The sequence below is a fragment of the Nicotiana sylvestris genome, chromosome 2 (assembly GCF_000393655.2).
Source record: "Nicotiana sylvestris chromosome 2, ASM39365v2, whole genome shotgun sequence".
In the NCBI taxonomy this organism is placed as follows: Eukaryota; Viridiplantae; Streptophyta; class Magnoliopsida; order Solanales; family Solanaceae; genus Nicotiana; species Nicotiana sylvestris.
This window is the reverse complement of record NC_091058.1, coordinates 169,026,555-169,041,649: the sequence shown is the minus strand read 5'-3', so window position 1 is coordinate 169,041,649 and position 15,095 is coordinate 169,026,555. Positions and strand designations below refer to the sequence as shown.

Here is a 15,095-nt window from a genome sequence, read left to right as displayed (position 1 = left end):
TGCTATGACCCATTTGATATTTTCTTGAAAAATACATTATATAGTTGAATCCTACTAGGACTAAAGAAATATCTGAGCACAAGTTACATGTTTTGTATTATAAAGATTTTACCGGAAAAAGCCGAAAACCCAAAAAAACTCGAGATAAAAAAAACTGACTTTGTTGGTTTGATTTGGTTTAGATTTAAAAATCTGACCGTTGATTTGGTTAGGTAATTAAAAAGTCTGAACCAACCCGACATATGTACACCCCAACTTTTAGGAGTCTTAGAATATTGCTTAGTGTTTTCTATAATAGAATTATGTCTGTTAAGGTGCATTAAATTAAATTAGTGAATTAAGCTTTTTCATAAAATAAAATATTATAACCAATGGAAGAAAAATATTTAAGAATGTTTGCTATTTTTCTCTACTGTATGTATCAAGTCTTCTCTAATATCACGTGTTAATCGATATATAGATATTAATTAATTCTAACATCTAATATTCAGAAGTATCATCATATGGGACTTGAGACTCGAGAGGCTCTCCTTGAAAAAGAGGAGCAAAGAGAGGCGGCAAACTATAACTTTTAAGTTGAATATATAATTGATCAATTAGTATTTATTTTGAATAACTTGACTGACTTCAAAAACGTACGCGTGTTGCATCAATACGAAGAAAAAACTAGAAAATTGCGCAGTACAATTTGTTTTAAATAAATTACTTTCTGACATAATCAAATTTCTTTCACAATAATATCACAGGTAAAGAAAGTGATGTGCTCATATGTTTTTAAAATTTTTGACTCAACTTAGTACTGTTTCCATATTCGTTAATGATTTTGAATTGACGTTAACTAGAAAAACTATAGAATTATCAGTCATGTAAGTGACGCGAAGAAGATAATGAAGAAAAAGCAAATTGCTCGTATAGATAAGTATAAAAGAAAAATGAAATATATCTTTCAGTTACTCACATGAGAAGTTTCCTATTGGAAAGATGACATTGTTTCCACTTACCAAAAGATGAGAAATTACGTATGGGGAATGCAAAATTCACAAACCAATCCATCCATTATATATTATAGATAGACTTAAAAAGAAGTCCTAAAAAGAAGGACAAAGACAACAAGATGATACTTGCATCCAGATTGGAAGCCCTATATATATTGGTCTAGCTAAAACAGGACGTAAATATTTGGGACTATTTTAAGGTACACATTATCTATTACTTAGACCGATGAAAACATTTTTACTAAAAAATGAATTAGGTAATAGTGCATTTCATTTTATGACAATTTTATCAATTGCCAGAAAAAGAAACAAGGTATTTAGGGGAAAAAAGGTGTGAGTGTACAAATCCATGTAATTTCAAATCTTCCTAACTTTATATTATATATATACACACACGTACAATGAATAAGTAGAATGACGACTCGTTAGTCCAATTAACTAAACTTTGAATAAATGAGGAGGATCCATCATACTAATGCTTTTTTTCTTTTAATTGGAGGAATCAAAATGAAAAATGGGATTGAATAAGGATGTCTGAGAAATATATAGATTATGGTACTATATGCTTTAAAATGTACGCAAAGCATTTTTTGCAAACGTTGATTTAGTCATGCATGTAAGTTGTAACCGACTACTCACCAAGACATTTTGCCAAAAGGGTCGCCAATCAATTTCCAAATATTAGAATGAGTTTAAGATACGCACATAATGTAAATAATTTTACAATGATAGTGCAGTGCAGTTTAATTGGATATAATAAATTATTATTCTATATTCCACATAAGTATATCAAACTAACTGATATGAAAGCTACTTTATTGTTGTAGGTCAATATTACTTAATTGTGTAATAAAATTTTACGTAGTTAGTTAAGATTATTTAAAAAGCAAAACCACATGATGTATACCAAAGAATCTGTAATGATTTATGCATGAGTCAAACTACTTTTAGAAAAGACTAGATTTAGACACCTAAAGTTTCTCATCACAGTGTCTCAAAAGGATATGTTGTGTAATAAATTGGAATTCCTAAAAATGGATGAGATAATTGGAATTTCTAATATTTTCATTGACTTCATTCACGAAATGTGTACTTTTCTTTGCTTTTGCTTTTATACTGACAATTTATCCAAATATAAAATGAGAGGCTTGATGTGCTTGACAAAAAGAATGAATCGTGTTTGGAATTATTGAAAGATTATCTAAATATGATACAGATCTTTTTTATTAATAAATATTTTACGTAATAACATATGTGTACATATAACTTTTACAAAAACACATACGATGTATCTAACGTGAAAAATTAAACATGAATGGCAAAATTAAACATGTGAAAATCTCTAAATTTACTATGTATAAGATAATATTGATATGTGAAACTCTTGAAGGGGCAAGGCACAAATAGTTGCTTGGAGGATAATCGAATTATATATATATCATTTTATTTTTCATACGCTGCCGCATATTCTAGAACCGTCCACGCCGTCCACACTTTCATCTTCTTTCTTAACTCTCTCCCTTTCCCTTCATCTTCTCAACTTGGGGTTTTACCATAATTTTGCTTAAATCTTCTTCCACTTCTTTTCATTCATCCTCCTCTCTCTTTCAATTTTCAATTCGTAACTTTTTTTGTATGGATTTCTTCCTATTTTATCAGCTTCTTGCTTGAAATATCTACATTTATGGGTCTTCTACTCTGGGTGTTACAAGGTTCAGATTAGTGTGTCAGCTATTTTCTATTTCCGTTACGCAGAATCAGCTCTCCATCGACATCCTGCTTAGGTAAAATTATTGTTGTGTCCCTGCACTAGTGGATTTGTGTTTTTCAGGGAAAGACTATTTACGTAATACTCCATTGCTACCGCTTTATTTTGCTCTGCCATGCGTCTCTCTATCTTATCCTCTAGTTTCCTTCTCTCTTCGGTGCGTTTTTTTCGATCTACTCCACATTTTCTCAGCTACTTCTTCCACAGGTGTGTTAAATTTGTTATGTCAGCTTATTTGGCAAATTTTTGAGTTCTTTGTTTGTTTGATTTCGTTTCTCTTGTATATGTTACAAAAGATTTGACGAATATATAGTTCAATAAAAAATAACATATCTTACATGCTAAACTATAAGTTTTACTCCTTCTGGTTCACAACAAGTGACCAGTTTACCTTTTCATTTTGGTTCAAAATAAATGGCCAGTTAGGTAATCAAGAAAAATTTCAATTTATTTTTACTCTTTTACCCTTATGTGCATATCCCTAAAAAGTTTTCTCACTCCTCCCTATAACTATATGACCAATATTTAATAAGGATAGTTTAGTCATACTAGGTATTTTTGTATAGGATTTAGCATTTTCTTAATGGGCGTGCTAAAAAAACCGGTCACTTATTGTGAACCGGAGGAGTAACAGATTAGACCATGTACTCTCTCATCTTCTAGAGTTTATTTTGTTAAAGCTAAGTTGAAGTCAAGCGAGGCATAAAATTTGTACAGATTTTAGTAGAATTTAACAGATAACATTCAAGATTATTCGTATTATTTCATCTTTAAAGTTCAGCTTGATTTGACTGCTCAATTTTATCACTATAAATTAAATGGCATAGTTTATCAATCAATCAAAAAGTAAATATGTTTTATTTTGAAAATAAAATCAAATACAAAAGGTGTAAGTCTAAAATCAATCAAATTGAGACCAGATAAGGAATATGCTATAGCATCACAGTAGATATCTGGTTGTAGCATATTCATTAAGTTATTTTCAAAGTTATTTTGATGATAACCTAAGTGAAGAATTAGTTATTTCTTGGCTATTAGTACTATTTATTTCAACTTGTGAATAGCAAATTGAAGGGAAGAACCTTTGGGACAAAAAGATTTTTTTATCCAAGTTTCATGGTTTTTCTGTAACTTAAGCAATTCTCACAGTACAATCTATCATAGCATATATTTCTATAACGTAGCAGATCCCCAGATTATGTAGGTGAACCACGATTATAGTGGCTTTGTTAACTGTTTAACCTCCTAAGAGTCAGACACATTAGCAAATTAGGTTGGACATTCTGTTTTAATTAGTATTCGAAGATTAATGAAGGCTGCGACCCATTAGTAAATTTGTCAATGTTACCTTGGGACAAAATACAAATTACAGAGAGCGATAGAAAATTTAAGGAGATGTATGAACGACAAGTGGCATCAGCCATAAGGTAATATAGCGGTAGTCACTTAGAAAAGGAAAAACTAAGTTGTGCTCTTTCTCTTTTTTTTTGGGTTGTAGAAGTAACCTAGGAGATATCAAAAAGGGAGCTTTTGGATCGTAAAATTCATACTTTGTAGACTGCAAGAGTAAAAGAACAAAATTATGTTTATGCACGAGCATGAAGTCGTCTAACATGATTTTCAGAGAAAATGAACCATCCGATCCCAATCAATGGGCTATGATGTCAATTGTCATGTCTAATATTAAATTGTTATTTCTATTGATGAGGACTTAATCTTTTACGTTTGTGTTTTTATCATTGTTGTTGTCTGCTTGGTCTCACTTTATACATTAATATCTGTTTTATACGAGCATAACATAAATACATGTCATTCACATTTTTACAATATTATTTATCCAAGGTGTTGGGCCCGGGCTTGCACAGGCCAATCCCATCTAGTATATATATATTTTGAATTTTATACTTCAGGCAAACTTCTTTTGCTAATTTATTGAAAATGAAATTAAAACTATAAAGTACGTATTATTTGATAATTTTGAAGTCTCGAGGAATAAAGTTGAAATAAAATAACAAGCATCACATAGAATGTGTTTTAGGAACTAATAAATTTATGTATTTTGTTAATTCTACCATGCCACCATCCTTTTTGAAGAAATACTATAAATTTTCCCTATTACTAACCCCAAATTATCATAATCAATCAAGCGGTCAAAGTCAATATTAAACACATGTTCAATTCTACAACTGACATTTCCATCTAAAATGTGAAGTATGTCGTCATGTGACTACCCCAGCCACAACACATATATTTAGCCACCAATACTGATATAAACTATGAACGAAAATACGGATATAGCAAAACACGCGGAATCAAAAATGAGAGCTAGACCTACACTTGATTAGAAGAACAAGAACCAATTAGGATATGAAGCCTAATTACCTTTATGAATTCAATCAGTTGTAACCCTAAGCTACGGAAATAAGAGCTAGACCTTCAATTGATTGGAAGAACAAGAAACAATTAGGATATAAAGCCTAATTACCTCTACGAACTCAATCAATTGTAACCCTAAGCTATAAAAACCCTCAAGAGATTGACAACTCTTGAAAATCGGGATAAGTAATTAAGTAATTAAGCAATTAAACATTCACTACTAATTGCTCACCAATTAAGACCAATTTAGCACTAATGAAAGCATAAACAAAGCAATAAAGGAATTAAATGCATAAACATAAATTCATTAATTAAAATATAAGGATAGAGTGTGAGACTTGCATGTCTTCAAGTTTATCATTCATCAAGTCTACCTAAAATAAAAGCTTTAAGGGCTATTTATACTAGAGTGAGTATTTGGCTACAAATGACCCAAATACTTCTAAGCTAATTCTAAGGAGCTAAGTATAGTCAATTTTTACAAGTCTAGCCTCCAATTACATGTAGTCTTTATTTGATGGCAAATTACACACATAGTCTCCCCATTGCAATAGTAGCCATCAATTGACATTCAAAGTACGTGTTGGCTATCTTGGGTCGTACCAAATACAAGTAATCAACCAAAAGTATTGTTTAATTTTTCACAATAATAATAAGAAATTTTAATTACAAGAAAATAAAATTCTTTATTTAAAAAAAACTCTAAGTTAAAGATCACTTTGTTAGTTGTTTTATAGGATCCTACTCCGGCCCCTAATATATATGCACATCATTTTTGTTAGTTTAATGTTTCTCTACTACTTGAAAAGAATGAAAGGAAAAAAGAGAGTTTCCAAATTGATATAAACTAGTTTATCTAATACATAGAAAAATCACTTACATCAAGTTTTAGAACTCCTTCAGGAATGTAAAAAGCTCATCCCAAATCAATCTCAATATCCATGTTAGTCATTTACTTCATTCCAAAGATCTTGTTTGATTGGATTAGTAAAAACTCTAATCCATGCATGCATAAAACTAACAGTAATATTTTATCATAGAAGAAGCAGAAATCATCTAACACTTGTCAGAGAATAAGAAGTAGAAATCATCTAATACTTGTCAGAGAATAAATCAAAAATAGGATATCCAACAAGCAAAAACGAAAAAAACTTAAGAACAAGAAATCGGAGAAGAAACCAAAAAATGTTCAAAGAAAAAATAAATATGAATGGAAAATAATGGAGAAGAAGCAAATATTATACGTAGACTTACCAAGTAGATAATTAAAGTAGAAACAAAAGTCAGCAATACAAGTGAAATATTCAACTATCGTAATCGTAATTCCAACCCACAAGCAACAAAAATGAACACTAAAAAATCACCAAAATCACTACATTAACCCTCTCACCAACCCACAACTCAAGAGATCCGTAACTAGTTCTCAAAAAGAAATCTAAAAAAAAAAAAAACCTAAATTGAGGGAGAAAGAGGCGATTGATATGGAATCGGACCATGTTGGGTACAAGTTTACAGTCATGTATGAGTATTGAGGACACATATTATATGGTGCATACCTCTTAGTGAGCGAGATTGGTGCAAGTTGTATTTGTTGAACATGTCTAGTTGGTAGAGTTTGTTTATTACCCTATTCCAGTTGTGCACCTTTACTACTGATAATCTTTATTCTATAATTGATTTTCTGGAATATTTTCTTTGTATTATACATGTTATTGAGATGCACAGGTTCTGCAGAGTGAGTATAAAAACCTCGTCATTACTTCTCTGAGGTTAGCCAAGATACTTACTGAGTACATGTAGACAATTGTACTCATACTATAATTCTATACCTTGTGTGCAGATTCTGGAGCTGAGCAGATCAGATGTGGAAGACAAAGTCTTGCATTGGAAACGTACCCACATTCCGGATTCCAGCTACCTTTTTGTTCGTGGTAGTTTAGGACTTCATTTCTGTTTATGTAAACTTCAAATAGAGATTGTATTTATCCTTTTTTCAGCTTTATAAATCTAATCTTATTGGCTCATGACTTATACTACCGGTCCTTCCAATAATTATATTGAATTCTTTTGCAGTTTTATTGAAAGTATTGATGATTTTATAGTAATGACTTATACTATTTGGCTTTAGCAGGTTCAATTTGTTGCCATTACGATTTGGTGTAGAAATGAGAGACTGAAGATCCCTTGTTTGAAAGACTTCTTTAGTTTTTTTATCACCTTTTCTCTTCTTTTCCTTTTTTTTCCAATTGGTTTTTATTTTTAAATTGATTAGACTTAAAAATAATTTATTTTGTCTAGGTGGACATCACATAAAATTAATTTATAATGTGGACGTGATTGCAATTTGTAAACACTCCAGTGAGGTCTAACTCGTAGGTAGGGGGGTTCAAGGCTGTCAATATATCAACTTAAGAGGGGTAATTAGAACAAGAATTAGTTCAGGCGTGCACCTGGAAAACACTACCAACTTTAGGGGTACTCTACCGATAAAATAAATATTGATGAAGATTTGCATAAATAACAATAGGGGAGGTGTGGAAGGCGTTGTTAGGAATAGTAATTCAGCATGGATCACGTGCTCCTTAAAGAAATTTCATGCTCTACATGCATTAACATTGAAGACTGTAAAGGAAAAACATTTCACGCCATTGAAGATTACAGTGGACTCGCATGTAGTAATCAAGCTCATTGAAAATGAGAAACTACCAATATATACCCACACATATTCGCAGTATACTAAAAGTAACTTCATCAGGGAAGCCATAGGTAGCAGATGGACGCGAAGTTTCGCCCGTATTATAGTCCTCTCCATTTTGCTATAACTCCTTTCATATTTAACTTTCTTGATACTACCTGTAGCTGTAAATTTCCTCGTCTTGTAATATCAGATAGTTAATACTGTATATTATCTTCATTAACCCCAAAAAAAGAAGACTTAACCCATCAGTTGTACACTTTTTGCTTAATTAGCCACACATCATGCAGATATCCAATGAGGCAACTCATACAAATGTCATACAATGTAAGTTAAGTTACCTAGCAAGGGTAGAAAATCATGAAATAATGGAAGATTTTACCAAGAATAAATGGATAGTAACTTAAAATAGTTAGGAAAACCATGAACTACTTAATGAAAGTACTCGCATTTTTAGTAGAGATATAAATTGGTAAATATAGAGAGGTCTGGAGAAGTGTGGACTGCATTTAAAGCTGTCTCGAAAAAGCATTCGTCACCGATTAGAAAGAGCTCAAAAGCAGGTTGATTCCACTGTTACATTCTAGCATATTTGGATGGCATGGTGAAAGATTGAAACAATAGAGTTTTAATTATACGATTTAAACGCTCTTGAGCTGGTACTGTTAGTCTCCATCTTGATGACAGTAATCACCTTAATGGTTGTCCGATGTTCAAAAGCTAGTGATCCATCCGCGGCATTCTTAGCCAGAGACAGTTTACAGTGTGAACTTTTTCCTCCTGATATTAAAAAAAGAAAAGTTATTCAAACCTGCAATTAGGATGATCCTGCTAGTGAACATTTAGACACTATAATACATGTCAAAGCCCAGTGAGATAAAAGGAACTAAAACAAAAGTACAGTAATTTTAACCAACCAACAGTAGAAAAAAGAAAAAAGATCTTCTCCTGATTTAGCTCCAAAGAATTTGTTATTGCACTCAAGAACAACTTTAGTACACAATTTCCTTTCAACTAGTTCCAAATAAAAGAAGACTTGCCATTATTTCCATGTTGGCTAATTATGCAAAACGGCAAAAAGAATGGCAGTTGACAAATTGCATTTTCAAGAATATTGAGGACCCGGGTTAGTTTCATGCATCCTATACCATTTTTATTTCCCCATAAAGCACAAAAACATGACCAGAACAGTAGTGCTGGTTGTCAATCTGGATGCAAAACAACTATACATCCAATCAACTCTCTGCAGATGATTACAAACAAAATGGGCAACTGGCTATTGAATATTGACAAAAACGGAAAGGGTTGATAGAACAAACATTACCTACATGGTATTTGACAGGAAAATGTTTATCGACTTGCTTAAGAATATGGCTTGACACCAAGTAGTGGCTCCATACTGGACAACTGATGTTGCAGAAAATTGTAAACTGATTCAGTTGTCATGGCAGCAATTCGAGTAACAACACCTATTCCCTGCAAGTGAAAATCTCTTATGAAGGGAATGTAACATGCCATCTTTATGTGGTTCTTTAGCATAGCATGGAAGTGAATTCTGGTGGCACTTTAAAATGGTCACATGAATTTCATTTTCGGCAAAATTTACAGCATGAGAAGAGCAAGTTTGGATTATAGTACTGTTCCCCAAAAAAATTTACTTCTTAGACAGTAGTAAACAATATTTTCATCAAATGCCACAGCACTTTGTTAAAGGAATTATGAAATGAAATAAAATGCAGTAGAAAAAAATTCCTAACAGGATGCCTAACGGATATAAAAGTTAGGTGATGGTACTATTATCAGTATCATATTTTGTGACTATTACAGCTCAGTACAACAAAATTGTGAGAAGTGAGAAACTTAATATTTTATGTTCCCTACAGAAAATAATGGAGTAGCAATTAAATTTAAATAGGGCGGGTATTTTGAAGTCTGGAGACCAACTTGGAGAGGGGCCAAAAAGTGAGGGAAAAAAAAAGAGAAAAAGAAAGCAACACTTGCACAACCCGAATTGAAACGTCCTGGGGTTGATTTTGTTCTTAAAGCAATTAGCAGATAGAAATGACATCTGCTTAAAACGTATTAAGTATGCTACATTAATTGGAAAAAAAAGGATTGGTCTTATCTGCTAAAAGACCAACTGGATATGCTCAAACACTAGTACCTGAAATTCACAGGCAACTAGAGAAATGGAGTAGGTGTCGGTGGGTGATACCTTTGGACCAAATATGCTGCAGGAAGCAACAAAACTTGGTTTGGTCAAGCAGTGATCAGTATGTCTATTACTGTACTGTCTTGAACCAATTATAGGCATGTGTAAACTCTGAGACATTATTTTCTTTACATCTTCCTGGATTTGGTTTTGAATAAGCTTCAACTTTGGCCTGCAAACAAGCAACAAAAAATGGATAGGTCTATGCAACTTCCTTCCTTTTCATTCAAGAAAGAGAAATGCGGACTTAAAAATTGCATAAGAAACAGGAAAAAGAATGACAACAGGGGAGTAAAGATTTTTTAAGTACACGGTGAGTAACCTATACATACCCCAATAGTATCACCATTGCAATCACTTGATAGTCCTGCATACGTTCAGCAATACCTGCATGTGTTCCTTGTTCTAAGAATACCTGATTAAAGGTAAAACAGTAAGCGGCTGCAGCTTACAACGAAAAATCATGATCTTCACGAGTCACTCTGAATATCCAGATCATGTTAATATTGCTAGTCAGAGCAAGTTATGCAAGAGAGGAGTCAAGTTAAAGAGAAAAAACAACAATAAACTCTTAATTTGACATGCAGGCAATAAAAGAATTGCTTGACAGGTTTAAGGCAAAAACCGCAAAGTATTTTTAAATTTCAAATAGCCTGAAGGAGAAACTCATACTTATGTGACTATCATCCAGATGTCTTGCTACGGAAAGAGCAGACTGAAAAACAGCTGATACAGTTTTACTTTATTAAAGAATTTATGCTACTTGCAATACATTAAGTAAAAAATTCCGGACTGATAAAAGGAAGAACCTTACTTATAAAAGGAAGAACCTTACTGTATCAAGAAATAAAGGCTCATCACCATTATGAAAGATGTGATTCGTGCTCTTATAAAGATCAAAGTCCCATTTTTCTCCTCTTTCATGACGGCCACTAGTTATCCAGTCGACAAGAAGCAAGCTTGAGTCTGAGACAACTTTGAACACTTGCCTCTGAGAATATTTTGCTGTGGAGAAACAGGTGACTGGATCTGGAATTACAGCCAAAAAGGCATTGCTTCCTACTCTTGCCTACTGCATGGCATAAACAGCCACTTTTACTAAGAGTTCTAGCTAGGCATCAAACGAGACAGTTAAAATGAGCCCAAAGAAAAGAACAAATAACCAAAAGAAGATAATGATATGCTCTTTAGAACTTGCTAGATGTTCTCCAATAAGCCTCATTATCGGTCATCCGTTAACCAAAAAAGAGAATTTAAGCTATATATCCTCTGTCTTGTTCCTAATCAATTGGAACTGGCGTTGAAGAATGTCAGATGGATACCTTATTATATAATTTAGAGCCAACGATCACACTATAGTGTCCTTTTCTTATGGCTGTATTTAGAAGTGGAAGCTGTTATGTATCCTTTTTTCATGTCTTTTCATTTATAAGTTTAACTATAGAAAGTTACCCAAAACAATCTATCATCTCGTGATGTTTCCCTATTAACTAACACAAAATCTTTCAAACTCTCCACTATCACACAATTTCAACCTAATCGTTCTCATTTTTCCCTTTCTTTTCCTTTTTCTTCTCCTTCAGCTATCTCTCCAAAACTTATCATTCGTGTACTGATTCTGCATCATCAAGTTCAATAAAATAATTTTGTTACTAAGACCTGATTTTTTGTTTGTATGCATTCAGTAGATATTAGAATTTCTTGCCGTAGACAAGGACCAAACTTTTGGAATCAATCTACAATGCACTAAGAAGATCTAAACCTATAAAACACACAAAGAAGAACAATTTATAACACATTTCCTCATAATTGCATTACCTCCAACACTTGTTCAGAGCTCTTCGATCCCACGGCTTTGTACACCTGCAGCAGAAATTTTACTATATCAATAAAACGTGTAAGAAGCTCCGAAGCGCCATGCTAAGAACATTTATGCATGAAGAAGTAATCAACCTATCTATTTACAAATAATCAAACTTCCAAAGCCTTTAACCTTAGTAGAAGCTTGAGTGGTCAAAACAGTGGTGCAACCATCTCCCACTGTAATATCACATGCTATAGAATCTCCCTAGAAGCAAACACATACCAATGTTACATTAGCTTTAACCATATACACAGAATAAATATTATTGAAATGTGTGATTATCTCATCAAAAAGCTTAAGTTGTTAGAGATATCATACAATTCCCTCATGTACAAGCCTGATTATTTTCTTCAGCCAACGCACGTGAGAATTCTTTTTGATAGTAGATGGAGTCGAGACTTGAAGGAAAATATTTTATTCTACAATTCTTTATTTCCTCCACACATAAAATAAGTTATCAATACCCTTATTTATAATAGTATGAAACCTATTTCAATTAGAAACATGAAAGCCTATTCCTATATTTATTCTAACAACAAATCATATTTAGACATGAATTAAATAAATCAAATCCTAAATAACTAAAGTTTCCTACTACAATTTTGAATTAGTTTTCCAACATTCTCCCGTAATTCAAAGTTGTATACGTCTGACTTGTTCATTGTGCAGTTATGTTGGAGCACTTCTCTTCGACTCTCACTTTTGATGAAGCAGATGTCTCCATCCCGCAATTTGTTGAAACACCTCTCCCCAACTCATGTTGATGCATTTTGTCACCAACACTCAATTTTTGTTGAAGCACCTGTCACCAACTCACGTTGATGCACTTTGTCACCAACACCCAATTTTGTTGAAGCACCTGTCTCCAACTCACGTTGATGCACTTTGTCACCATTGTGTCCCGCATCGGTGGGTTATGGGTATCTTGGTCTCCTTATATGGTCTTAGGCAATCCTCACCTCACAAACTAGCTTTTGGGGTTGAGTTAGGCCCAATGTCCATTCTTATCATGGTATCAGAGTCAAGCCCATCCCAGTTTATTGTTACATATGTTGGGCCCCCGTTTATATTGTCCACGCTCCAGTTGCAGGCCTGGGCGTGAGGGGAGTGTTGAGTTATGTCCCACATCGGTGGGTTATGGGTATCTTGGTCTCCTTATATGGTCTTAGGCAATCCTCACCTCACAGGCTAGCTTTTGGGGTTGAGTTAGGCCCAAGGTCCATTCTTATCAAGACTCTAGCTAAGGATCTTTGTCTGCTATGATACAATGGTGAAATGTGTGATTATTTCATCTAAAAGCTTAAGGTGTTTAAGAGGGCACAATTTAATTTATTTATTTATGTCTTCAACGACGAATTTAATTTAATTTAATGTGGGTGGTGAGGCTCGACTCACAAGTCATCCCCAAAAGAGAAAGTTTCAAGTACCTAGGGTCTATTATCCAGGGTGATGGGGAGATCGACGAGGATGTCACGCACCGCATTGGGGTGGGGTGGATGAAATGGCGGTTAGCATCTGGAGTCCTATGTGACAAGAGAGTACCATTGAAATTCAAAGGTAAGTTCTACAGAGCGGTGGTTAGGCCGGCTATGTTATATAGGGCTGAGTGTTGGCCAGTTAAGAATTCACATATCCAGAAGATGAATGTAGCCGAGATGAGGATGTTGAGATGGATGTGCGGGCATACTAAATTGGATAAGATAAGGAATGAAGTTATTAGGGAGAAGGTGGACGTTGCTCCTATGGACGACAAGATGCGGGAAGCGAGGCTTAGGTGGTTTGGACACGTGCGGAGGAGAACCATAGATTCCCCGGTTAGGAGGTGCGAGCAGTTGACTTTGGAAGGTACGAGAAGAGGTAGAGGGCGTCCTAAGAAGAATTGGGGAGAGGTGATCAGGCAAGACATGGCGCGACTCGAGATTTCCGAGGACATGGCTCTTGATAGGAAAGCGTGAAGGTCGAGCATTAGGGTTGTAGGCTAGGGGTAGTTCATAGTTTTTCCCTCTTTGTACAGGGTAGTCTGATAGAGTTATGCCTAGGTCTGCTAGCGGTATATGTTATGTTCGCACTATTTTGTTATTTTGCATATGATTTTATTATTGCACTCCCTTTCACCTATTTGGTCTATTTTAAGATATTATTATCACTTCTCTTGCTTTTTTGTTGTTACCTATCTCTCCTTTCGTGTCTTTTTGAATTTATTATATCTCCTGTTGAGCCGAGGGTCTCTCAGAAACAGCCTCTCTACCCTTCCGGGGTAGGGGTAAGGTATATCCTACCCTCCCCAGACCCTACTAGTGGGATTTTACTGGGTATGTTATTGTTGTTGTATTTATGTCTTCAACAAAATAAAACCCTGAAAGTGAACCACCATAATGCTAGTAAGAAAATCTTTTTTTTTTTTACAGCCACAATTTCCTAAGAACAAACTTCCAGTCCTGGGTTCTGGGGACTGGGGTGTTGGGGGGGGGAGTTGGGGAGCAGATGACTTACAGAGACAATTCCTCCACCGTAAGTGATGGTGTAAATCCAAACAGCATCTGTTTCAGAAGAACCCACCTAACACGAACCATGAAATTGAGAAAAACAAATCAAAATTATCACTTCCAATGGCAGAAGAAACAATGTAATTGCAGGTATAGTGCAATTGATTTACATAGGTGCATTTCCAGTAAATATCAAAAATTTGGGAAATTATGCCGAATTATAATAATCCCAGAAGGTCTTGAAGGATTAACAGACCTTTCTGGGGATGATGAATTTGAGGGGATACTTTGAGAAGCACTTTGTAACTGTTGATTTTCCTCCTACTTTTTCCACTATTACCTTCCCTCTTTCCATCTTTCTTTCCAACGCTGCTAAACTTCAACTCAAAGTTGGAGCATTGGGTGTTAGGATTAAGGAAAAGGAAAGCAAATGATTGATATTTTTATATATTTCCAGTTCAAACCCCCCCCCCCCCCCCCACACACACACACACATTTTTCTATTCAAATACACGTGTTGTAGGTGCAATCCTAGTAAATGAGAGAAATTTTAAATCACATGAACTCTTTCCAAATTTAGGAAGGAAGTGAACAAAATGGAACCAAAAAAATCTTTATTAGCTATAACAACTAGTTGGAATTAAGTTATCATTCTCGTAGAGAGAAGTGTAAGATTTTGCTATCTCAATTTAATTTAAA

General features: G+C 34.1%; 1 protein-coding gene across 4 annotated transcripts; it reads right to left on the bottom strand.

Annotated features, from left to right (window-relative positions):
• Positions 1–8,263: 8,263 nt before the first annotated feature.
• LOC104210477 (urease accessory protein D) lies at positions 8,264–14,842 on the bottom strand. Of its 4 annotated transcripts, none has more exons than XM_009759382.2 (9): positions 14,653–14,838; positions 14,404–14,469; positions 12,040–12,114; positions 11,865–11,909; positions 10,882–11,115; positions 10,379–10,461; positions 10,050–10,218; positions 9,163–9,310; positions 8,264–8,614 (listed from the first exon to the last, which is right to left on the bottom strand). In XM_009759382.2, exons 1-8 carry the CDS (start codon positions 14,749–14,751, stop codon positions 9,197–9,199), a joined length of 885 nt encoding a protein of 294 aa, XP_009757684.1. In that variant the 5' UTR covers positions 14,752–14,838; the 3' UTR covers positions 8,264–8,614; positions 9,163–9,196. The 4 variants fall into 4 exon arrangements, with proteins under 4 accessions (XP_009757684.1, XP_009757683.1, XP_070024429.1 ...); XM_009759381.2 differs by having other exon boundaries at positions 9,159–9,310; positions 14,653–14,837; XM_070168328.1 differs by having other exon boundaries at positions 8,426–8,614; positions 9,999–10,218; positions 14,653–14,842.
• Positions 14,843–15,095: the final 253 nt, after the last annotated feature.